Genomic DNA, 25,683 nt, shown 5'->3' on the forward strand with positions numbered 1-25,683 from the left:
ATGGACAGTCCAGTGTCGGGTGCATCTCTCTGTCGGCGCAACAGCAAACTGGAGACGTTTCTTAAGAGGAATGCTCCCCGGGACGCGCACGAGCGCATTCGGTACTACGAGGCGTGTGTGGTGGTTTCAGAGGATCTTGACAAGGTGTTCATGCATGTTGTGCTCACTGATGACTCCATTTACCTGACCGAGTATCATCCCAGAACTCTCCTCAGGGTTCTTCACTTCAGCCTCATTCTGCACCTCGAGCTGGTAAGTGCAAAAGTAGGATCAAACAAACAAACAAACAAACAAATGTTTGTCCTGGTTGTTGTGGTGGTTCTGTCGAAGGGACATGTTCTGTATCTTCACTATATTTTTCTTCTTGTTGTAACTTTAGTATGTTTCTCCTGGGATGGTACAGGTGCTGTACCTTTAAATAGCTTTTAAAACATATTTTATTTATTTATTTAGCTTTTTAAAAATATATTAATTAATTAGTGAGGTATATAATTAAATAATTTTATTAACAGTTATGCAGTAATTCATTAATACTAAGTGTTTTAACCCCTCAGTATTTGGGTTGTTTCCTGTTATAATTACATTTAAAATAATAAAGATTAAAGGTTATTATTTATTATTGATTTAAAAATAGGAAATGTTGTGGCACCATAAATTATTTACATATTTATAAATAAAAGATGAAAAAATATAAAATCACGCATCTTTACCATGGGAATCTGGTATTTACAAGTTGGGAAGTCGTAAATTACGACGTCAGGTGCGTTGAAGTCACAAGATGGAGGTGATCATTTTCTGAATTGACTACAAAAACAAATACAGCAAGTTTTTTTTTACTTCGAGTTCCTCAGATGTGTTTTGAATTCTTTTATGTTTTTAATCAATTTATGAAGCCGCTGTAAACTTTATCGTTACATCTTCTACTGTACTCGTACAGCGCTATCATAGTTTATATCGTAGGAAATTAGCTGTTTTTATTGTTAATTTTTCTTTTTTTTAAAATAGCATATAGAGAAAACATTTCATTTCAACTCATTTCCCTCATGTTTTCTGACTGACTCGCCTCCCAACTCGGAAACTCCGAGCTCAAAGAAAAACCCACTTGTTTTCCCACTCGTAGTTACGACTTTTTGGTGAATAAATACAGTCTTTCTGACATGATGCACCGAGCGTGGTGCTACGTAAAGATGTGTGTAGCTTTGTGGTTAAGGTGTTGGACTACTGATGGGACGGTTGTGTGTCCACCAATCTGCCACTGCTCGGCCCCTGGGCAAGGCCCTTAAACCCCTTTTGTATAAAAATGAGATAAGTTGTAAGGCGCTCCGTAAAGGGAAGTCTTCCAAATGGCAGAAATGTAAATGTGTGTTGAGCGATGGTGATCAGTGACTGATCATTGGGAACAGATACATATTGATGGAAAAAAGAAAACCAAGACAAAGAAAACTTATGGTGCGTGTCTCACTGGAGCACCTGTGACCTGGACAACAAGTCTGTGTCGTATTGAGATCCACAGTATCCAGGGTAATGATGGCATTCCATCACGCAGGACAAACCACATCCAACAGGAGTAACTGTCAACACAAGAGGAAGCTGACTGAAAGATGAAAAAAAAGACAAATTGCTCAAAATCCCTCTGGTCACTGTGCAAACTGCACCACTGGGGCTTATCAGGGGTACTAGTTCTGTACCGTTCACCTGGAAACATGAATATAGTGCACTTAAAAATAAATTAGATAAAATAATTGGACCTTAAGGACAACTGATGTACTCTGAAAGCTAATGAAAGGCACACCACATGCACCTCTACCAGTTAAAGACTCATTCATAAAGGTGTACTGATGATGGTTCCATCTGAGCAACAAGGTGAAGTATTATACAGTTTGGTCTAGTGTGTGGATAAAATTATTCTATGTTCTGATCTTAGTTTGTAAATGAACAGCACACTTTGTTAATATTTCCTGGCCACAAATGAAATGTATGATGATGATAATGATGATGATGAATTATTACGTCATTACCTCACATTTCCTTCATTTCCTTTAATTCATTTCCAGCCAAAATGTCCATTAAGTACAAATTATTCATTATTCCGGCATGAGGGAAAAAAAGCAAATTTTCCTGACACTTGACAAAGAATTGCACAGAACCCTCAACAACTTTATGCAAACACTTAAATATTATTCAGTATGTCCAGTCTTTGCTTTTATTACACCTTCTATTGCTTTCAGAAGACTTACAACAAAATCTGCAGGAGTACATTTCCATGTGTCTTGTAAACATTTTAGACGTTCCACTTCCGGTGTTCCGTTTTAAATATTAATTGCAGTTTCTACTTCCGGTGATCCAGTTAAGCTCAACCACAGTGTTGAGGTCTGGGCTCTGAGGTGGCTGTGAGGTCTCATTGTTCTGAGAAGACTAGCAGCTTCTTCTTTAATTTGATCAATACTTCAGTGAGCTTGGGGTCATTACTATGGTGTAGAATGAAATTCTTGCCATTTAGCATTACGGATCCCTTCAATTGAAAACAACACACCAGCTCCAGATGTGGTCACACTGTATATCCTCACACTGGCACTGATCCTCCACCATGCTAGACAGACAGACAGACAGACAGACAGACAGACAGATAGATAGACAGATAGACAGATAGACAGACAGATAGATAGACAGATAGATAGATAGATAGATAGATAGATAGATAGATAGATAGATAGATAGATAGATAGATAGATAGATGATACAGCACCCCTGGAGCAGGGTGGGTTAGTGGCATTGCTCAAGGGCCCAACGTTGGCAGCTTGGTGCAGTGTTGGGGCTTGAATCCCAATCTTCCGGTCAATGACCCAGCACCTTAACCATGTGAGCTACCACCGCTAGACCTTTCACCCCGTGAGGCCGTATTCCACATCTTTCCTTTTCTCTGTAACAGCTTCTTGACAGCTACACATTCAGCATTGATTTCTTTTCTCTCAGTGGAAGGATGGACAGAAACACCTGTGGATTCTTTCACATCTGAAGCAAGAGTGAAGCTACCAGGTCCTGCACAGTTGTTATCAGTTAGATCTTGTATCTAATCTCCTCTGAAAAATCTTTCGATTTTAGATGCTCATGAGAGAAATTTGCAAGACTTATTTCCAGTACAGAAAACTGAATAATTGAAAGAGTGCTCTCTTACTTGTCTTACATGCAGTGTTCCTGTGATGCGCTCCAGATACACCAGGATAACTGAAGATGAATAAATTGAATTAACAAATGAATGAATGAATGAATTAATTAATTATGAGACTTTCTCTCCACAGATCAATGATCTACCTGAATTCCTCAGTGGCAAAGACCAAGAGCAGTCAGTTCATATACGTGTTGTACATACACATGTGAAGGATGTCGTGAAATATGGCTCAAGAGACCGGGCCAAGCCTCAGTCTGCTGTCACATCACGTCAACAAGACAACTACAGCCACAGCTGCTCTCCACAGGGTAAGACAACAGGCTTTGTTTTAGCAGAGAGGGATTGGTCAGATTTATAAAATGTTTGTAGACTGCCACGGATGAAGGACATGAAGGTGTAAAATGGCTTAAATAAATACAGTAATGAACACAGTATTTCTTGCAGAGCTTTTACAATGCTGTGTGATATAGATAATCAGGGTAATCTCATTAATAAAGTTGCTGATCATTAATAGATCTCTTTTCCCTCTGGTACCGCATAACCCCGTTTAATCTGATTATCAGGGTTGCTGAGTGTGTAGAGTTAGAGCATGTCCGTAGATCTCTGACAGCTAATACTCCAGGACTAGCTTATACACTCTGTTGCACTTTAGTCCTCTTTATATCACATTACTGTCCAGGTCTTCAATCCGGAGTTTGATTTGCTTTCTTTGAAGAAATGTTTATTAATTTGTACCCAGTTGGCAGCCTTTGTGGTTTCCTTGTAAGTGGAAACACTACGTTATCTTCACGTCAGAGGAAAAAGTGAAGCTGATGAAGGAACACTGTTGTTTATAGCAATAACAGGCACTAATCTGTTTCTTGGAGGTTGTACAACATTAAACACAACTCTAAATGGATAAAAGGTACATGTCATTCTTTAATAAAGGAAAAACTCAAACTGTTTTTTTTTTTTTTTTTGTCAGAAGTAACGCAGAGACACAGAGGAAGCAAGTGCAGGAGAGCTGAACAGACTCAAGAAACAGATTATGGTTTCAACGTGGCAAAAACAGGGCTAAAGGGGCTTGGCTAAGGGTCGAAAAACAGGAAAACAGCCTGTGAGCTAAATGTAGCTAACAACAGAATATAACAGGCTCGGCTAGGGGCGAACTCAGAAATGTGGCAAAGTCAAAGGCAGATCAGGAACAGGCTGTGGTCAAAGAGCGAGGCCACGGAATGAGAGGCTTAGTAATGTCAATAGTTAGATATAAATCAAGAAAGAACCTGAAAACATCTCGTGATACATAAAGAAACAAATAATCACTTGGGCGGAGACAAGACATGGATCAAAAGAAAGTATACATGGTATAGAAAACAAAGCGGAACAAAGGCATTTCTTTGCAGAAAAATGTAATAAATAAAACGAATACCCAAATTGGTATGTATTATTTACTTTATATATTCACATTTGCTTGTTTTAGTAATAGCGCCACAAAGGCCATAATTCTGACCGTATGCCAGTAATCAAATGATATGAGAATAAATAGCTTCTTTTCTAATTCTAATTCCCTCTCCTGTGCAGGAACCAGCAGAGTTCAGCAGAGTCCTGAGTGCAGAACGTCTCCATCTTCTAGCAGGTACACACTTCACACACTGAGCTTACAGCTCCATCACACACACTCACTGGGTGACTCAATGATTGAGTGACATTTAAGACGGTGTTATCCCGTCTACTGAAAAACATTTCTTTTAATATTTTTTCACAAGTCTGTAATTTGCTCTGGTAACAGGGTTGAGACTTTAATATAGAATGAACTAGTTAATTAACATTTTTTTTTCTTCTTCCTGTGATTTTTGTGAACATGTGGAATCTTCCAAATATTTCATTTTTCACTGGTGCTTGAAGGTTGAAGCTGTTCTGCTGTGAAGAACGAGCTAAAATTCCTCCAGTCTGACATGCAGGACTGATCTACAGTTAGAGGAAACAATACTGAAAGCAAACAGTCATATGCTCACAGATGTGTTATAGTGATTTGTTCTTCTCAAGAAATAAATGACCAAGTATCATATTTTTGTCTATTTTTGTTATATATATATATATATATATATATATAAAATCTGTTTCTTGAAATGTGGAAGTGTAGTGCTGTAGGTTATTATTATTATTATTATTATTATTATTATTATTATTATTATTATTATTATTATTACTATTATTATTATTATGTTCAGCGTTCTTTATCTGAGATTTTTCCTAAACATAGATACTCAGACTCTTGTACTAGTTTTAAAAATGTTTTTTTCCTACCAAGACTCTCACTCTGGGGCTCACACACCAACACTGCACTAATATACTAATGCACTAATTTTCTTTTTATACCATTTGCTAATCAGTAATCACTCGTCCCCTCACACACTGAGGTTCTGTTGGTTCTGTTGTTCTGCGAGCTTATCTCCACCTTCCATGTTTCCCTGACTGGCTTGTGTACAATGGCGTGAAAAGGACAGTGCGTGTCATCAGCTCGCTTTAGCTGCTTATAGAGATGGGATTTAAGCTCACAGCTTTCAACTTTGATAAATTAATATTACAGCGACCGAGATAGGATTAACCCTGTAGCTGACGCAGAGCCATTTTAATCAGGCTAGGCTCAAGTACAGTCAGTACAGTCAGTCAGTACGGATCCTGTGTCATGATTCGAGTTTCAGTTAATGATCATATTCCACTGTAAATACAACATCATGGCTTACTGTTGCTGCTTGAAAATAAAACCTGTGAAGACACCAGACCTGTTCCGAGCAAACAGAAGCTTTCAACTAAAGCTTTATTGTAGAATAATAAGTGAAGTTCGAAGCTTTTTGTCCTAACTGTTTCAAACTGCGAGATTTACTCTCACTCCTCTTGCTCTGTCGCTGCACATGTGCACAAGGACACTGTAGTGCTTTATGGCTGTTTTACAAGCATAGCCAGGACACTATTGGTTTTTCACAACTGTTTATTACCTGCTCCGAGACCCCGCTGGGAGGCAGAGCATCAGGAGGGAAGGGTGAAGGTTGGCCTGGAGACATGAAGGGTGTTTGTGGTGCGAGGAAACAGTATAGAAGAACTGAATGGGAAATGAATAAGGGGATGGAGTGAGCAAGTAGAACACACACACATCCATACACAACACATTTTTGGTGCACTTTGTATTTCATTCATAATTTATGTAACTTGATTAATAATGAGTCACCTGGACAGCGTCGTGCTTCATGTGGGGAAAATGCTGTCTGAAACATGAGAGAGAGAGAGAGAGACAGAGAGAGAGAGAAGCAGCAAGGAAATAGTAGAAGAGAGAGCAGGAGACGAGCTTGGTTAAGTTACCAATGACTTTTTAATGAGATGAGTGAGAATACAATGCAGTCAGCTTTATAAGGTGACCCTGCTTCTATTGCTCTTGCTCTTATGTCTCTTCACGTTTCACTTTTTATCTCAGGGATAGAAAATTCACTTAATATGAGGCTTTTTATTTAATCCAGTCATATCAGTGAAACCTCTCGTTTTCAACACGGATAGTTTGGACAGGAAATTAAAACAAAAAACAATTGGTTTATCGAATTGCATGAATGTATGACAAATACTACATCTATTAATCTGTAGGAAAATTAGAAACAGTGTTATATTCATTTCCACCTTTAATGGGCTACAGCATCTCACCAAATTCAAGTGAAAAACCAATAGAAACTATTGTAAGGGAAAAATGAGCTAATCATATAAAAAAAAATTTTATTGTCAAATACACAACCATAAACAGTACGACATGTAGTGACGTGCTTTACAGCTCTCTGTGTAAAAAGTAGAATAGAAAAATTGAATAAAAATAGAAATAATTCAAACTCCTTTTCAGAACTAATTAGAATACACGTCATTAATGAAGCGATTCTGATTAAATGAAGATAAGCTCTTTCTTTTGGATTTTCTTGACATCTTGATTTCATCTGAATGCTCAAACCAATGAGCTTTCACACCATGACAAGGATACGAAGGATCTTACTCATAAAACTTTAGATGTCGCATGGAACACCATGGAGGCCATCATCAACACATGGAGAAAATGGAGCACCAGAGTGACCTCAGCTAAAACAGGGCATCCCTCCAACACTGAGGCAAGAACAAGAGGAAAAGTTAACAGAGAGGTTCTTTTGAGATCTTCAAGAAAATCTGATTGTGTGAATGCCGATCATGTGATAACAGTCTGGGTTATGGAGTAGGGTCAGTAGATAGAAGCCTTTTGTCATGGAAAAAAAATCCAGGTCTACCAAAATCACCCCAAACCACGTGGTAAAATGTGTTCTAGTCTGATGAGACCAAGGTAGAATTTTTGTGCATAATTCTAAAAGATACACACAGTGAAGCACGATGGTGGTGGCAGCATCACACTGCAGAGCTGCTTCTCTTCAGCTGGGACTGGAGCTCTAGTCAAGATAGAGGGAATCATGGGTAGCTTCTAATACCAATCAATTTTGGCATAAACCCTGTAGATAAATGTCACCTTGCAGTACAATAACAATCCAAAGCTTAAATCCATGTCAACTCTGAAACAGCTTTAGAAGAAGTAGATTTAAAAGCATTTAGGAAAAAGTCTTTAAAGATTTCATTCCTATTGAAAGCCTGTGGAATGACGTGAAGATGGACATGTACAGGAGAGATCCTCTCACAGCTCCATAGATCTGGAGCATTTTTGCGGAATAAAATGATCAAATCAGACTGTGCTGAAGTTTGAAGACTCAAGTGTTGGTTAAAGGTTAACGTTTGATTCTGGGCTATTTTCTTAAAGAGTTTAGTATTGTTTCTCACTTGGTTGCTGTATCACATTAAATGTGGAAAAAGATCGGACATGATTTAACTCTCGGGTTTTGTCTCTTGCCTTACAAAACCCTGCAGTTTAACAGAGGGGTGTGTGTAGACTTTTTATATCTGTTGTTTATGACATACCACACAGAAAAAAAGCCAGTCTCTTGCCATCTTTTATTGTCATTTTCTAGCACACAAAGTGAAGCAGGAAGTCCCTGACAATAACTGGCCAATTAAAAAGCCTCGCTCGGCCCAGTAGTGCTCGGCCTCCTCCGTTCCTCTGCGTCTGTTCGTGTTTATAGATGAGCCGAGTGTCAGGGTGCATGGGTATGGGTAGCACTTTGAATTGCGAGTGCTTTGTCTCATTACACCCCGGGGAGGCCATTAGCTCCGGATTAACAGATGTTTGTAGAGCTTGCTGTTATCACCAGGGACAGGAAGCAGTCACCGGGAGACAGAGAGGAGGCGAGAGCATATTAGTGAGATGAAAATGAATATACAACTTAGTTTCATATTATCATCACAAATTAGTCAGTTCGATCAATATTACAAAAAACTAGCTCATTTACAGATATCGTGTCATCCTGTACATCACCTGCATTTAGTGATGTTACTAACAGAGTTTATTTATAATGCTCCTGTGTTTTTTTACATGAAGTTCTGAGGCACTTTTACTCACCCTGACTTGATTTCGTGGAGTAAATTTTAGAAAGAAAGGAAATAAAGATACTCAGAGTTCTCTCAAGTCTCAACTTAATGTAAATATCCGTCAGTGATTACTGCAGAGAAAAATAAACAGCTATGAAATCTGTGATTTTTGCAATGAGCAAACACTTACTGAGACTTCTCAGTCTCACTTCATACAGCATTTTAAAACGTGCAGAAAATTGGAAATGATCTGATTTCATTACTCACGTCTCTGGTCTTCTTACCTGGTACAGCTTGGCTGTTCCACTGCATTTCCTACACTTAGTTCTCACTGCATCTTTATTCCAGAGATGACGGAGATGTACACAAGAGCAACAGAAAGCCTACAAGCTCCGTCCTGGCCAGACTGAAACAAAGAGCAGCCGGGGAAAGAGAGAAGAAAACAGAGGACGAAGAGAAGAGGGAGGCTGAGCTTCATCTGTATGCTGTGATGCACATGTCCCAGATATATGTTCACCTGCAGAGATCCTGGAACAGTTATATCATGGTGAGAGATCTCTGCCATGGCTTTCATGGGCATCGGGAGGGTTTACGTCAGTCTGGTTAGATAGCGATGGTTGTCCTTCCTCAGTGTTATAGCTGTTTCTCCAACACACCCTTGTATGAGAGAGTGTGTTTGCTGATGATGGCCTGTGTGAGTGATCTACTAAATAAAAAATACAGCTCTCTAGAAAGTACTTACATCATTTAATAGTATACAGAATAGTATAATAATAAAATATATTAGATTCATTTAGCTATCTACAAGCACTACTTCTATATTTATTTTGAACTAAATTTCAACAAAAACGCACTTTGGAAAAGAATGAAAGTACATTGTATGCAATCCAGTGAAATTCTCAGGAAGGGACAGTCAGACCACAGGATCAGCCATGATACAAGAGACACCAGAGCTGACCCTCTGACCCTCTGATCACCAACACGGAGTGTCAACCACTGAGCTATCACTTATCACTTGTTATTATCCCTTTGCTTGACCTGAAAGTACACTTGTGGTGATTTAACTCAGATAGTCCATCAGATATCACATAAAATCTAGCAGTCTGGACCTTCACTTCTGGAGTCTTCACTAACAACTACGACACTGCTCATCAACTTCAATAGACTAGAATGTCACGAATAGCAAGGGAAGGAGAAAGAGCAAGCCTAACGTCTGTAGGATTTAAACACCTCGCATCCAAATACTAACCAATCCTTCACTGCTCAGATTCCTGACTCGAGTGGCCTAAGACAAAAACTACACAGTAAAATCAAATGAATATCAACATTATGGACATTATGGACATTAAAAATGGACTGTTTTAACGTGTAATCGGTTTTAAATGTGTGTTAATGTGTACCCTATAATTACAAAAAGCAAAGATATAAAAAGTAAATATAACAGTGTACTTTCTTCATCTATACTGAGTCCTGTGTATAAACTCTACACAAATACAGTACGCTTGACCTCCTGTTTTCTCCACACTGCATAACATTTCCTGTTATATTATTATAACTGACCAACAATATACATTTATTCAATCCTTACCTAGACATTTTAATAGCTAGAGGATTTTAGTCATTTTGAGCATTTTATTTCTAGAAAAAATAGTAAAATTATCTGTCAACAGAATAAGAAAAATTAAAGGAATTACTAGGTACTGTATTCAAGATCATTTAACTTTCACGTTTTTTTTTCTTCATATTTAATTTATAGTATACCTGTATGACCTTATTTCCCATAAGAGGAACAATTTTAATTATAAACCTTACTAGAAATAGCCTCTTGGTGGTCCAGTGGCAGGATCCCGTGCTCTCATTGCCGCTGCCCGGGTTCGAATTCTGGACAGGATGCTAACCGAGCCACTGAAGAGTTAACTCTCAGTGCCGGTCCCAAGCCCGGATTAAATGGGAGGGTTGCGTCAGGAAGGGCATCCGGGGCAAAACCCGTGCCAAATCGAAACCTGGGGACCGAGTGATCCGCTGTGGCGACTCCAAACCGGGAGCAGCCGAAAGAACGACAACAACATAAACAAGACTAGAAATCTAAACCAGACTAACAGAAATATCCATCTAATATTTTATGCTAGAAATCCACACTGATGCTGAGTCCATGCACCGTGTCATCTTCTCCTTCAGCCAAGACACACAAACACAAACTCAGGTATCTGCATCTATCCTTTCTTCACTCAGGTTCATACTCCTGCCAGCATTCAGATCTCATATGTTTATTTACTTGGTGTTGATTTCTGATCTTTACCTGTAGCTGGGAGCGGACATGCCAGCTGTTCAGCCAGCTGAGTGGAGAGCTGTTACAGGATGAGCTCAGCTTGGAGAGTTTGTACCTGCTGCTTCAGGAGCTCTGCACTGCTGCCCGTCACAACCCCGGGGTCAGAACACTCTTCTGGAGGGTAAGACATCAGCCACACACACACACACACACACACACACACGAGTGGAGCATGTTTCACTACACGACATACTGGGTGATGGGATAGACGAACGTGCTGGACAGCTGTATTTATTATAATCTGGACTGAACAAATCCTTTACACTTTGTATTGGTTTCATTTATAAAATTAAGGGAAGCAGAATGTTTGCAAAATCTAAAATAGGTTCTGGAGTACGTCACTGCGGGCTAGGCTTTACGTTTTATTATTTTTCTTTTGAATGAGAGGTGTCCATTTTGTTTAAGCTGTTAGTAGAGTAGTGTGAAGTTTTTTTGCATTTACACTGAATACAGATCTTAATCAAACACGCTTACGAGTGTGTGTGTGTGTGTGTGTGTATGTGTGTGTGTGTGTGTGTTACAGTCGCCTGAGCTCTATTCCTTCCTGGTGAAGACACTGGCCTCTCAGGACAGACTGCACACAGCTGACAGGCTACTGTGAGTCTGCGTCTCTCATCCAAACCATTCGACACAATTAAACCTGTGAGAATCCTCCAGTTGTTCTCAGGAGGCTGAATTAGATACAGAGAGAGACTGCGTGTGACTCAGTAATCCCCTGAGGGCCACAAGTAGGTTCCATGGTCTGCAGTCTGTTCTACACAGTGTTAAGAGGATGAAAGAGTCCTCTTCTGATCCGATACTTAGCAATGGAAGGTGTATTTACATATCTGGAGGTCCAGGTGTGCAAAGTAAAATTTAATATGAAATACCGAATATCTCTGGTCTATAGTTGTATCTAAAATGATTAGCACTGTCTCTGGGTTTGGATGCAGGTATAGGCTTCATGATGTAAATGCAATGGCAATAGCAGCAATACTTCACCATGAACATAGAGCTGGAGTGAGGATGTGTAGCGAGCTGGTGACTGGGATTAGCTCAGATATCCCAGAGCTCAGGATGTGAGGACTTTCATCTTCTCCCACATACCAGTAACATTCCAGTAGGAGGACTGTGTACAGAGAGAGAGAGAGAGAGAGAGAGAGAGGGAGGGAGAGAGAGAAAGTGAGACAGAGGGAGATAGAGAGAGGGTGAGGGAGAAAGAGAGAGAGAAAGAGAGAGGGTGAGGGAGAGAGAGAGAGTCATCTGATGTGAAAATTTTAATTTGGAATGATATTGAACTTGAACCTTCAGAGCAAAATGGCATAACGGTCATGTTTATAGTATTTAAACACTGAGTGAAGTGACCCACACCTTAGTACTGATTGTTCCAGTATATAAAACGACTCCTGCTGATTGACCAGCTCACTGTAATCACCTTCGTGATGCTCTGTACTGCTGTCTGTCTGCCTGCAGCCTTTCCATGTTAGTGGTTCAGACCATAAGCCTGATGTTTGGTCAGACGGAGAAAGGACCTTCTCACTCATTAACCTCCAAGCAGTCAGTAACCTCACATTTTATCACTGGACCATATGACTGGACGGTGTATATTTATAGAAACGTGATACCTTTGGTACCTTTACTGTGTTCCAGGGGAAGTGTAACAGCAGCCCTGCTCTTGGCTTTGGTGTGTGATCCTGAATTAAAGCCCCACAACTGCACTTCTGCATCTCACACAGAGGTAAGAGAGGACATGTTGATCTTTTTCTCAAATATTCTGAAATATTGTTATACTGGGGATCATCAGGGGGGAAAGTGGAGTCTATGATCAAGCAATCAGAAGTAAAAACATGATCTGAAAAGATCTTCCAATGTGGATGAATCATCTGTGTATGAACATAACCAGTGACTAGCAACATGCAACCTAAATAACACTTAGAATATACACTATATACTTATTACTTTAAGAAGATCTCTAATGCAGTAGAACTTCACTAATTTGTGGATTTCGTTGATTAAACCAGGGCATTTTTCAGGTCTTAAAGCTGAACAGTGAGTTATAAAACCCACAGTCAGTTATTTTATATTACATACAGTGCAGAATCATTGCTGATGCGGATATGACTTTACTTTTCTTCCTAGTCTTTAGCCCTATCTGGTGGGCTGTCCCAAATGAGGATGAGGTTCCCTTCTGAGCCTGGTTCCTCTCAAGGTTACTTCCTCATATCATCACAGGGAGTTTTTTCCTCCAGCGCCTCCGTGGCCGCAGGCTTCTCATTAGGGATAAAATAGTTTAATAATTTAATTTAATAATTTTTTTTTCTCTCCTTTCTCTTTTTCTCTTCTTTTGTAAAGCTGCTTTGAGACAATGTCCAGTGTAAAAGGCGCAATACAAATAAATTGAATTGAATTGAATTGAATATCAAGACCAACTTCACCCCCAAAGTTAGACAGATACATAAACTCTTTCCAGCGCATTGACTTGTGGGAGAAAGCTGCTTTACTCCACAACCAAATAAAACAGAGTGAAGCTACAGAAAGAGTATATATAGTGGAAAATCTAAGATTCTGAGATATTAGCATTACTCACATACACATATCTCATGGACTTTTAGCTCTATAAGCTCTTTAAATATTGACTAGCTTAGTCACTGATGGTTACTTTAATATCTAATGATGCAAACATCCGGTTTCATAGCAAACACAACTTACTAGAATCTCACTTCTCCTGTGGGAGATTCGTGTGTGCAGGAGATGTGGAAAAATGTAATACAAATGATGCTGTGATAAACTCATCCAACCCAAATAGGGCTTTAGACGATCAGATGGACTTTAGACATGCCAGTACCTGTCTGTATGATGATATGACTTTAGTACTGGAAGATTTGTCTTTTCCATTCATCCAGAACCCAGCTAGAGCTTTATACTACTACAGCTGTGATATTCCTTCATCGTTCTTCAGTTCAGGTGTGAGATATCAGCAAATAACGTGTGTGTGTGTGTGTGTGTATATGTCACAGCTACAGGTCTTACAAGCTGAGTATCTGGATGCAGCGGCTGTTCTGCTGTTTGAGGTGGTGATGTTTTGTCAGGAAGTGAGTTCAGCTGTTATTACACATGTAAACACTCCTCACTGCTATTATACTGTATATAAACTCTATATAACTCCAGTTCATTAATCCGTGCACCAATTAATAAACCTTTTTTTTTTTTTTTTTTTTTTAAGTCGAGTCGGACCCAGAATGTAGGACATGTTCTGACTGTGGCCTGGCTTTTTCAAACACTTAAAGCTCACCCTTTCTTTGTAAGTGTCAAAGTCGCAAAACGAGCTATTTATAGATGACTAGATGACTTGATCCACTAACTTTTGGTCTCTCTGTGTTTAGCTCCTGTTTATGGCTTATCAGGCCCAGCATGTGATCCTGGCTCTGTCCAGTTCGGTAAATAGTTAACGATGGACACTATTTCGATTGTAATTCTTTTAGGGAAAAGCAGTGTGAATAACCAGAGCCTGGTTTGTTTCAGTCTGAATCTCCCTTGAGCTCATCGCAGGCCGTCCTCCTGTACCAGCGGTGCTATCTGCTCCTCACCTGCATGCAGCACAACACCAGCGTGAACAGATACATCATCACAGAGCTCAGAGAAGAGTTCAGGTGAGAGTGAGTGTTCAGGCTGGTTCATCTCATACCATGGTGTTCAGGCTTTTCCGAACCTCCTAGCAAGTTAAAGGTATGAGTGTAGAACTGTCTAATCACATGGTTCATCAGAAAATCGGCCATTTTACACCAAGCCCTTGCAAAGCAAAGCACCATCATTTCTAATCATAAATTTAGATGACTAATGAGATCCAGTGTTTCAAAATGCTCCCATTTTCAAATTAAGATACAAATAATGACATCTGATTATAAGATCATCACGGTTTTCTGAACTTACAGACAGGTGACAGATTAAAAAGGGGAAAAAACCTGCTATTTGCTGTTGTAGCTCATCCTCCTCCAGGCTTGTTGTGTGTTCTGAGATGCTTTTCTGCTCAGCACGCTTTAAAAGAGTGATTATTTGAGTAACTGTGTCCTTCCTGGTGTAATGGAGGCCAGCGGTAGGTGCTGTGCAGGTAAACCTCAATCCCCTTATCTCAAAAGGTGAACTAGCGACTGATGCTAGCAGCTGCAGTCTTTAACCTCCTTGTTAAAGCGCCCGCCTCCCATGATGGAGACCCAGGTTCGAGACCTGCTTGGAGCGGTTGTGAGTAAACTCTAGAGACTCTAGAGACTGTTCTTTGTAAAAATCAGCTTTCAAAAACACTCACACCAGCAACCATGCCACGGGGAGAGCAGATTTTATTTGAGATCGATTTCTTCATTCTGATGTTTCATGTGAACATTAACTGAAGCTCTTGTCTGCATGTGTTTTATGCACTGTGCCACGTGGCTGATTAGATAACTGCATGAATCTACAGGTGTTCCTAATAAAGTGGACAGTGAGTATATGTTTATGATTGACTTCTTCTAACCTTTCACACACTGTTTCTGTTTTTTTAAGGTATTACATCAGACAAGCAGGGTTGGAGGACAAGCTTCCCCCTCACTATCCCATCAGCAGTCCAGCACAGCATCTCCTCTCTCAGCTGCTCAGCCTGGTGCTGGACAAAACCTGAACTCTGACCTTAATCCATCAGTTTAATCATGACGACACAATCCACACTCTCACATTTCCACAAATATCCTGCAAGTGCTGAATAAATTGGTGTTTGAAATGAGCAAAAGGTCTACTTTGTAAATATGAAGGAACTCTGGAAATATTTACTTTTATTTATTTGTCTCTGACTCGATGATTATATGCTACATTTTATATTCATTCAGGTATTATTCCATATTAATCATGATTAAAGATTTCTTAAAGATGCCATAGTTTACATTTCTATTTAATGAGAAATGGAAAGAGTGATATCTTGTTTCTGTTAATCTAACGTGTGCAATAAACATCAGAGTCTGAAGATCAACACCAGGCTCCTGGGCTCTGACTCAACACACATACACACCTCTGCTGTCATAAAGCAGCTTCACAGAAAATCGGCTGTAGATTTAATGTAAAGCAGGACAGAGGAGTCAGTGGGGAAGAAAAATTTCCTTAAGAAGACATCAGGAGAGAAACCAGACTCTGGGTGATGCAGGATAGTGGGATTGTTCCTTCTATCGATTTCATTATGAAACATATACAAGACTTTAATAAGCATTTCTATCATATGTTGTCACAATCCTGTGCTTTGAAAAAAAAACATTGCAGCAGCCAGGTACACATTATGCATATTTTAAGTATATATATATATATAACTGTTTTGTAGTGCCTATTGTATTGTGTATTTGTCTATTTTTGTAAAACTGATTTTGTTTTTAGATCAGATAGATAGATAGATAGATAGATAGATAGATAGATAGATAGATAGATAGATAGATAGGCTGGCAGACAGACAGACATATAGACAGACAGACAGACAGACAGACAGACAGACAGACAGATAGATAGATAGATAGATAGATAGATAGATAGATAGATAGATAGATAGGCTGGCAGACAGACAGACATATAGATAGATAGATAGATAGATAGATAGATAGATAGATAGACAGACAGACAGACAGACAGACAGACAGACAGATAGATAGATAGATAGATAGATAGATAGACAGACAGACAGACAGACAGACAGATAGATAGATAGATAGATAGATAGATAGATAGATAGATAGATAGATAGATAGATAGATAGATAGGCTGGCAGACAGACAGACATATAGATAGATAGATAGATAGATAGATAGATAGATAGACAGACAGACAGACAGACAGACAGACAGATAGATAGATAGATAGATAGATAGATAGATAGATAGATAGATAGATAGATAGATAGATAGACAGGCCGGCAGACAGACAGACAGACAGACAGACAGACAGATAGATAGATAGATAGATAGATAGATAGATAGATAGATAGATAGATAGACAGACAGGCCGGCAGACAGACAGACAGACAGACAGACAGATAGATAGATAGATAGATAGATAGATAGATAGATAGATAGATAGATAGATAGATAGATAGATAGATAGATAGGCCAGCAGACAGACAGACAGACAGACAGACAGACAGACAGATAGATAGATAGATAGATAGATAGATAGATAGATAGATAGATAGATAGATAGATAGATAGATAGATAGATAGATAGATAGATAGGCCGGCAGACAGACAGACAGATAGATAGATCGATAGATAGATAGATAGATAGATAGATAGATAGATAGATAGATAGATAGATAGGCTGGCAGACAGACAGACATATAGATAGATAGCTAGATAGACAGACAGACAGACAGACAGACAGACAGACAGACAGACAGATAGACAGATAGATAGATAGATAGATAGATAGATAGATAGATAGATAGATAGATAGACAGGCCAGCAGACAGACAGACATATAGATAGATAGCTAGATAGACAGACAGACAGACAGATAGATAGATAGATAGATAGATAGATAGATAGATAGATAGATAGATAGATAGATAGATAGATAGATAGATAGATAGACAGGCCAGCAGACAGACATATAGATAGATAGATAGATAGATAGATAGATAGATAGATAGATAGATAGATAGATAGATAGATAGATAGATAGATAGATAGATAGATAGATAGATACTTTATTCATCCCAATGGGAAATTTACAACTTCCAGCAGCATCCACATGCATAGGTAATAAATAAATAAATGAATGCATAAATAAAGAAAGAAAGAAAGAAAGAAAGAAAGAAAGAAAGAAAGAAAGAAAGAAAGAAAGAAAGAAAGAAAGAAAGAAAGAAAGAAAGAAATAGTATTTATATTTATTAGTTGTATTAAAGCTAAATGGTTTTTATCTTTAATCTAATTAGTGGGGTTAAAAGAGTTTTGGTCAGTACTAAATATATAAATCCAACTCAACACTGGACCAAGTGTAACCTCAGCTAAAGTAAGACACTCCTGGTCTTAGCGCGGAACTATCAGATCGGTCCCATATTAACACGGAACCTTTTTACGAGAGGACCGTAACAAGCGTGCGTCCCGAACAGCGAGCATGTAAGTTACATTGAACTGTTTTCACCTTTAAACAGGAGATTTAGTCCAGTGAATAAATTTAATGAATCAGGTAGTGAGACTAGCTCTTCGGTGTGTGAGGAAGTGCGGAGGTAAAGGAAGGAGCAGAATAAAATACTTCTAGCATCATTTACTAGTGGAGAAGACGCGCGAGCCATGCACTAAAAAAGCCCTTGAAACTGAAAAGCTAAAAACAGCAATGGAGGAGTGCATGAAAGTGCATGAGGCCTAACATAGCACTGATCTGGACAGTGTGTAAAGAAAGAAATATTTAAAAAAAATTGTGCAAGGTGTAGAGGCTGCAGCTGAGAAAAGTGCAAGTGCAATGCTGCTCGCATTTCCTGTTTGTGAATACATGGAGAAAATGCTTAAAGTGTGAATGATCTTGATGTCTTAAAGAGCAGGACAGTGGATTCATGGAGAACAGTGGACACAAGTTATCTGAGTGCTGAAAGAAGGAAAGCTCAGATAAACTCTAGAACGGTCGCAGGTGTAGTTATGGACACTGATGGAGGTTACTGCAACAGCAAACACCTGACCTTTGTCCAGATGTGTCCAAGACTTCTTTTTAGACTAAAGGTCATCTGGCTTTGAAGTAGGAATAGAAAAGTATCCAGATGTGTGTAGAGATGATAAATTACATCTTTTCACTGATTCCAGGTGAAGTAAGAAGATCGTTGTTTACTGATGGGGGATACATTTGCAGTAAGGGGGAAAAGGGAGCTGTAGTGCCACTGTGTGTAGAGATGGAGGAAATGATGCTGTGGAATTACTGAGCCAAACAGAAAGGATGACCCTGTGTTGAAGGAAATGCTTACAGGAGTGCTTGAACAGCAGATAAGCTAGCAGAGGGACATGAATACAGCAGATACAGCATGGATGCTGGAAAGACCTGAAACTGATATTGTGAAAATATTGGAAAACAGAAAAAGCGTTCAGTTAGTAACCAAAAGCAAAGAATTTAGTGACTTTCACAAGGGTCAAATAACAATAATCGGGTCAAATAGGATCAGTTTGGCAAAAGAATCAGGATGAGCGAGAGAGCCAGAGATGAAGAAGCTGAACTGTCTGAGAAGTCTACTGCAGGATGAAGCAGATTTAGAGAGGTCTACTTAAAGCGCTGTTTAAAGCTGCAGTGGGTCCTCTGTACATTTATTACTGCAAATAATATGAAAAATTATGTATACATGTATATTTTCTCAGCACAAGTGTATCTGACAGGGAAAAAAAATAGTTTGGAAACCTGCCATCAGGTTTGGAATGTGTGTGTGTGTGTGTTTGGATTGGCTTGGCTGTCAATCATCATCATAGACACACCCCAACATAAATCATTAATTATATCATTATGAGGAGAGTCTTGCATGTGTATATGCTGAGTTGGCTTTTTGCAGTTGAATGTGTGAGTTCTTCTCGTAACCACTGTTGGTTTTGAGGGTAGAGCTTTGTGTATGTGGGGATGAGCTCAAGGAGGTGAATATATATATATAAATATATAAATATATATATAGTGTGGGCGGGGCTTCGTGAAATTGTTTGGGGTTTAGGTTGTTGTGGGCGGGCATAAATATCTTTTAAACGTTTTAAAGGTGTATTAGATATGATTTAGACACTGGTTTAAAGTTTGGGGTTAAGTACATGGATTCATCGTTTGAATGATTTTATTTATTTCCTTGACCCTTAACGGCTTTTCTCAGTCATTTAATGCACTTGTTTTGAGCTCGCATGTTAAAAGGTTAAAAATTTACAATTATCATGTTTTACACAACTTCCACGTAATTTGTAAAAGTATAAAATAATAATAATGATAATTAAAAAAATTCTCTCCCGCCGTCATAACTGTGTATTAAACAGTTACGCTGTTAGTCCAGTAGGCGGCGGTGTTTCACCATAACGCTGAACTGGCTGAATTGTAAAGACGATGTGAACACTCCTAACACTTTATACAAACAAACAAGGGTTTATTTACACTTTTTAAAAATGTTTCGGCATCTTTCGCATCATATTAGTGATCTATAAATACAGTTACAGGTGAAGGAGAAAGCACAGCATCTCAAATGACCCCCATGTTCCCTTTACTCCATAAAGTAGCTTCAGCCTCTCTTTTTTTTGTGATTGTTTTCATTAAATAATCAGTTCAGTAAACTAATTAAAAGGTATAATATGATACATGAACAGTTCATTAAGTGTTAGTATAAGTTTAGAACTGAATTTCCTTTTCTTTGTGGACACAGTGTTCCCCAAACCTAGACCTCCTTTCATTTAACACACATAGAGAAGGTGTAAAAGCTACACTAGATGTCATGTCAAATCCAAACTGTCCCTGTACATCAGGATCCCGGGTCGAATTGTAAAATGAGCAAAAGTTTAGTAACGTTAATCAACACTGACAAGCTAGCTGTCCAACTCCAGCATTTCAGCCGTCATCGTGATTGTTGTCATCATCTGCATCACAAAAAAATAAAACTGATCATTCAGAAAACCGGGACACAAAACAAAGCTTTTGGGAGAGGTTTTTAAAGTATAAATTGTACCTTTAATAGAAAAATAACAAGTGAAGATGAAGCTAGAGTCCATCTCTGCTCAGTAGAGAGCTTTATATCAGCAGTACAGAGTCAGGATTTTGTCACTGTGGTCCTGTGTTTAATCAGAGGCTGTGTTCGGGTAATCTGCCTCAGTCACATTGATGCCACAGAGCATTTTCTCTCTAGCGCTTCCTGTCGTTTTTGTTTTGTCACAGTTTGATCTCGCTCGGGCCTGGGTTCGTGTCCAGGTCAGCGTTTCATTGCCCTTATTTTCCATATGGTGTTAAAGTTGATATAGGATATTTGGGTGAGATGTAATAATAAACCAGTTCATCTAAAAACATCGCTGAGTCAGTAGGACCGAGCAGCATATCTGTGGTTGTTTTGGTTCTCCATATTGGTGCACATAATGTATAGTAGCAGAAATATCACATGGATACACTAATAATCTATTGAACTGCTGGTGCCACATGGAAACTTGTTTGTTTAGAGAATAATCTGTGAGGGATTTTAGATCTAATGTCGTTCCTGTGTTCCTTCCCCCTTAGACTCACCAGTCAGAAATCCATCCATAAACAGAAATGCTTCAGCGAGCATCAACGCTGGTAAGTACAAGCTTCGAGCTGTAAACAGTCGTGTTTTTATATAGTTTTAAACAGTAATGGTTTAGATGGTTTTTTTTCTTCAACAGATGTTCAGGCAGATTGCCAGGCACAGGTCCACAGATACCAGCCTCATCTTAGAGAGATGTGAGTTTCTGGGATTCCCCACAAACATTTCCATGTTGATCGTCACAGGGATTATGTGGGCACTTAACACTATAACACTTTATTTGTGAGAACATGCACAACAGACACTTCCACTTTTTCTTCTTCTTCTTTTTAAGATGGAGATAATCTTTTTAACCTCATGTTTGACATTGAAGTAAACCACAACAATAAGATTTGACTTGCAGCACTGACCCTCTCTTAGTCCACTTTTCTCATCTCAGTTGTTTGATTCATCCTAAAGTAACACAGGGGTTGTCATTTTTTTAATAAATAGTAATACATCATCCTAATATTCTCTTTCTCTCTCTCTCTCTCTCTCTCTCTCAGCCATTAACCGGGTCCAGCTGCTGGGGCGTGTGGGTCAGGACCCTGTTATGAGGCAGGTTGAAGGTAGAAACCCCGTCACCATCTTCTCCATGGCCACTAATGAGATGTGGCGCTCCGGAGAGGGAGAAGTCTCACAAACAGGTAACAGCATGCGGTGTGATGATCAACCTGCATGTAGGTGTACTGTCATGATGTGATACAGGATGTTGTATAACCTTCTTATAGTTACTCTATACAAGTACATGCACTATATTGCCAGAGGTTTTGGGACACCCCTCCAAATCATTGAACTCAGGTGTTGTTTTTCAGGGGTTGGGCTCGGCCCCTTAGTTCCAGTGAAAGGAACTCTTAATGCTTCAACATACCAAGACATTTTGGACAATTTCATACTCCCAACTTGGATGGATGAGTGAGTTTGGTGTGGAGGAACTTGACTGGCCTGCACAGAGTCCTGACCTCAACCCCATAGAACACCTTTGGGATGAATTAGAGCGGAGACTGTGAGCCAGACCTTCTCGTTCAACATCAGTGCCTGACCTCACAAATGCTCTTCTAGAGGAATGGTCAAAAATTCCCATAAACACACTCCTAAACCTTGAAGAAAGCCTTCCCAGAAGAGTTGAAGCTGTTATAGCTGTAAAGGGCGGGACAACTCCATATTACATTCATGTGCATGTAAAGGCAGACGTCCCAAAACTTTTGGCCTGGCTCACAGTCTCCACTCTAATTCATCTCAAAGGACTCTGTGCAGGCCAGTCAAGTTCCTCCACACCAAACTCTCTCATCCATGTCTTTATGGACCTTGCTTTGTGCACTGGTGCACAGTCATGTTGGAACAGGAAGGGGTCAACCCCAAATTGTTCCACAAAGAGCATAAAATTTTCTAAAATGTCTTGGTATGAAGCTGAAGCATTAAGAGTTCCTTTCACTGGAGCTAAGCATTTTTGGCCCTGAGAATTTTTAGCAATATAGTGTACTTCAGTGTTGTTTTTTTAAAATGGCTAGAAATACTGTGAATCTGTACCACAAATCAACCTTAAACTCAAAAATTATTTCGAAAATTCAGAAGACTTTTACACAGAACAGATTTGAAGTTATATTTACATACACATTTATGGCATTTGGCCCTTATCCAGAGAGACAAAGATTTATCTTATTTCTACACCTGAGCAGTTAAAGCTTGCTCAAGGGCCTAGGAGTGGCAGTTTGGTCCAGGGATTCTAACTCACAACTTTCTGATCAGAAGTCACAGTCTTCACCACTGAGCTACCATTTTGTTATATGAGAGGAATGTTTATTATATTTATATTTATTATATATATATTTATTATATCAATTATACTAACATGAATGTGACTCCTAGTAATAGTTAAAAAAATCTAGCACGCAAAATCTGTCCTCAGTAGATCTTAAGTCTGAGAATTATGTCTTTTCTCTGTGAATAGTTAAATAGAAGTAAAATGTATGGCGCCATTAAGTGCTCTACATACAGTATGGTGGGATTTTTCTGAAAGGCGTATTTGAGAATATATATATAAATATATATTTATATATTTAGAAATTGAATATATATGTGTTATATATGCTGTTGAATAAACACATTACAGTAAGTATACATGATGAGAAATTTGCCTGAATTTTCACTAATGGAACTGAAGTCAGTTTAGTTTGGAAACCCAAACTGAAACCCGTATCTTCCACATGCCTGAGAGATGTGGAGCTAAAAATGCAGCTTGGTTGAAACTGTTTACCCTCCCAGCTGCTGTGAGTAAACTGATACACCATGAAGGTGCAGAAACCCGGAAAAAAAACCCTGATAAACCCGTACACCACCATATCGTGCTCACTGCTGCTCTGAGAGTCAGTGTGGGTCGGATGTGGTCCAGAGATTATCCACTGTTTTCATTAGAGGATGTGGTGAAGGTGGAGCTGAGTCAGCGTCTGTGCTGTATCTTTGCTGGGGTTCTGTGATAAACTAACATCTCTAAAGCAATGTATATAGAGCGTATGAACAGAGGTGCGAGTTATAGCTTTGAAAAGAATATCATTCTCTTATTCATTCGTGTTGAATGTTTTGCAGGAGACGTCAGTCAGAAGACAACGTGGCACAGAATCTCAGTGTTCAAGCCCGGGCTCAGAGACGTGGCCTATCACTACGTAAAGAAAGGGTCAGGATACGGTGCAGAACATCCGGGGTTTTCAATTCTTAACTGCTTCTGGTTTTATATGGCTTTATATAAAACAGATGCAGGGAGCGTGACGTTTCAGCTCAGTTCATGGCATAGCAGCTAGACCAATCACAGCTAAAGTAAAACAAAACAAAAGGCTATCAGTGAAAAAGCTAACAGAAATAATGGCAACTAACAAAGCTAATGTAACCGTTGAAAATAAGCTAACTGGGCTAATGAAAGATTTTGTTAATAGAGCTAATGTCAGTGATTGAAAAAATGAGTAAGCAAAGTAAAGGTTTTGCTAACAGAGCTAATGTTAGTGAAGGAAAAAGCTAACAGAGCTAGCTAATAAGAGATTTTGCTGACAGAGATAATGTCTGTGATAATTAACTAACAGCTAATAAAGTTTGCTAACAAGAGCTATTTGATTTTGTGAACATTTCTAATATCAGTGATTTAACATAGCCAAACACTGTTATATTCATATATTTTTAATGAGAATAAGTGTATAAAGAGATTCCCAGGTTATATGTACTGTATATGACTTGATCTATTAAAATGTCAGTGGATTATTTTTAATGGTTCAGAAAGGATTAAAGCTACTTCAACAGATAACGATGACCACAACCTTGTTCAGGTCTCGGATTCTGGTGGAGGGGAAGCTGGACTACGGAGAGTACGTGGATAAGAATAACGTGAAAAGGCAGGCCACCACCATCATTGCAGGTTAGACGTCATGTATCCACTCAGCTCTGTAAATAATACTCTAAAGTCCATTAGACATTCCTTAAAGTTTTTCAGTTTTTCATATAATATAAGTGACCACAGATCTTTTCTTCCTTTCTCCAGATAACATCGTGTTTTTGAGTGAAATACGAGATCGAGAGTGAAGGTTTGTCCTGGAAGCTCAGTAACCCATACATAATGTATTACTATACTCTTTTTTTTTTCCTTCATTCTTTCGAGTGACCGGATGATTGCCGGGTTGTTCAGCAGGCAAATGAAGGTGTTATGATTGTCTGAAGTCTTTCTGTGACCAGGAGCTGACCAGTTTAAATTTCTATACTTTGTCAAAACATATTTGTTTTTATTACTGATATACTGATGTACTCGAAACTGTATTGTAATAAAAAAAAAAATACTAAACCCCTGTCGTTAGAGGCATGGTGTTTACTCTTCACAGTGGCTGAACTCATGTTTGTGTGTTGTTTTGAGACAGTTTCTCACTTGTTTCCTGTATGAAACCAGATCCATTCTAATCCTTTTGTTTTAGCAGTTCAGTGTGTACACTTTCAGAAGCATTTTAACATTTTATTCAGGGAAACTTCAGTGGTTTCAATACTGTCTTTGTACTCGCTATATATAGAAGTAGAGTTTCTACACCACCTGTACTATACACATGAAATATAGAGTTAGGATGAAATGACTAGTATTTTACATGAATAAAAATTGTAAGAAATAAATTGAAGTGTAATTTATACCAATAGGACACATAGTGTGTTAGGTTTCACAGACATTCCTTCATTATCACAAGAAACAAACATGGTCAAATGGTGTATCTTTTATAAATGCCCACCATGTCTTTCCTGTCCTCTGAGCATGATTTGGATCCTCTCAGCCGCAAGCTCATCTTCAGACCAGGCCTGGAGACTGAAAAGGTGATGGCAAAACGTTGACTTTAGTCTTTATCTGTGTCTTTTTTGCTACACTGTATGGTCAATGTTTTGCACAAACCTGACCATCACCCCTCATTCCATCCTTGAACATCCCGTTCCAAAACCACGGCCACTGATAAGGTGTCTGTACCTTACTTACTGTTA

The 25,683-nt window shown here is 38.9% G+C and overlaps 2 protein-coding genes across 3 annotated transcripts; both read left to right on the top strand.

Annotated features, from left to right (window-relative positions):
* Nucleotides 1-15,829, top strand: lg19h12orf56 (linkage group 19 C12orf56 homolog). 2 transcript variants are annotated; one of them, XM_058417040.1, is made up of 14 exons: nucleotides 1-252; nucleotides 3,300-3,477; nucleotides 4,730-4,784; nucleotides 8,975-9,173; nucleotides 10,756-10,829; nucleotides 10,932-11,076; nucleotides 11,479-11,552; nucleotides 12,408-12,491; nucleotides 12,585-12,672; nucleotides 13,952-14,026; nucleotides 14,158-14,235; nucleotides 14,318-14,371; nucleotides 14,457-14,584; nucleotides 15,471-15,829. In XM_058417040.1, the coding sequence occupies exons 1-14, from the start codon at nucleotides 1-3 to the stop codon at nucleotides 15,583-15,585; spliced, it is 1,599 nt and encodes a 532-aa protein (XP_058273023.1). In that variant the 3' UTR covers nucleotides 15,586-15,829. The 2 variants fall into 2 exon arrangements, with proteins under 2 accessions (XP_058273023.1, XP_058273022.1); XM_058417039.1 differs by having other exon boundaries at nucleotides 12,408-12,672.
* Nucleotides 15,830-17,978: 2,149 nt separating this feature from the next.
* ssbp1 (single-stranded DNA binding protein 1) lies at nucleotides 17,979-25,048 on the top strand. The gene is made up of 7 exons (XM_058417071.1): nucleotides 17,979-18,055; nucleotides 21,144-21,200; nucleotides 21,287-21,344; nucleotides 21,693-21,833; nucleotides 23,773-23,860; nucleotides 24,501-24,589; nucleotides 24,713-25,048. Exons 2-7 carry the CDS (start codon nucleotides 21,177-21,179, stop codon nucleotides 24,751-24,753), a joined length of 441 nt encoding a protein of 146 aa, XP_058273054.1. The 5' UTR covers nucleotides 17,979-18,055; nucleotides 21,144-21,176; the 3' UTR covers nucleotides 24,754-25,048.
* The last annotated feature ends 635 nt before the right edge of the window (nucleotides 25,049-25,683 follow it).

This window comes from Hemibagrus wyckioides, linkage group LG19 (genome assembly GCF_019097595.1).
Source record: "Hemibagrus wyckioides isolate EC202008001 linkage group LG19, SWU_Hwy_1.0, whole genome shotgun sequence".
Taxonomy (NCBI): Eukaryota; Metazoa; Chordata; class Actinopteri; order Siluriformes; family Bagridae; genus Hemibagrus; species Hemibagrus wyckioides.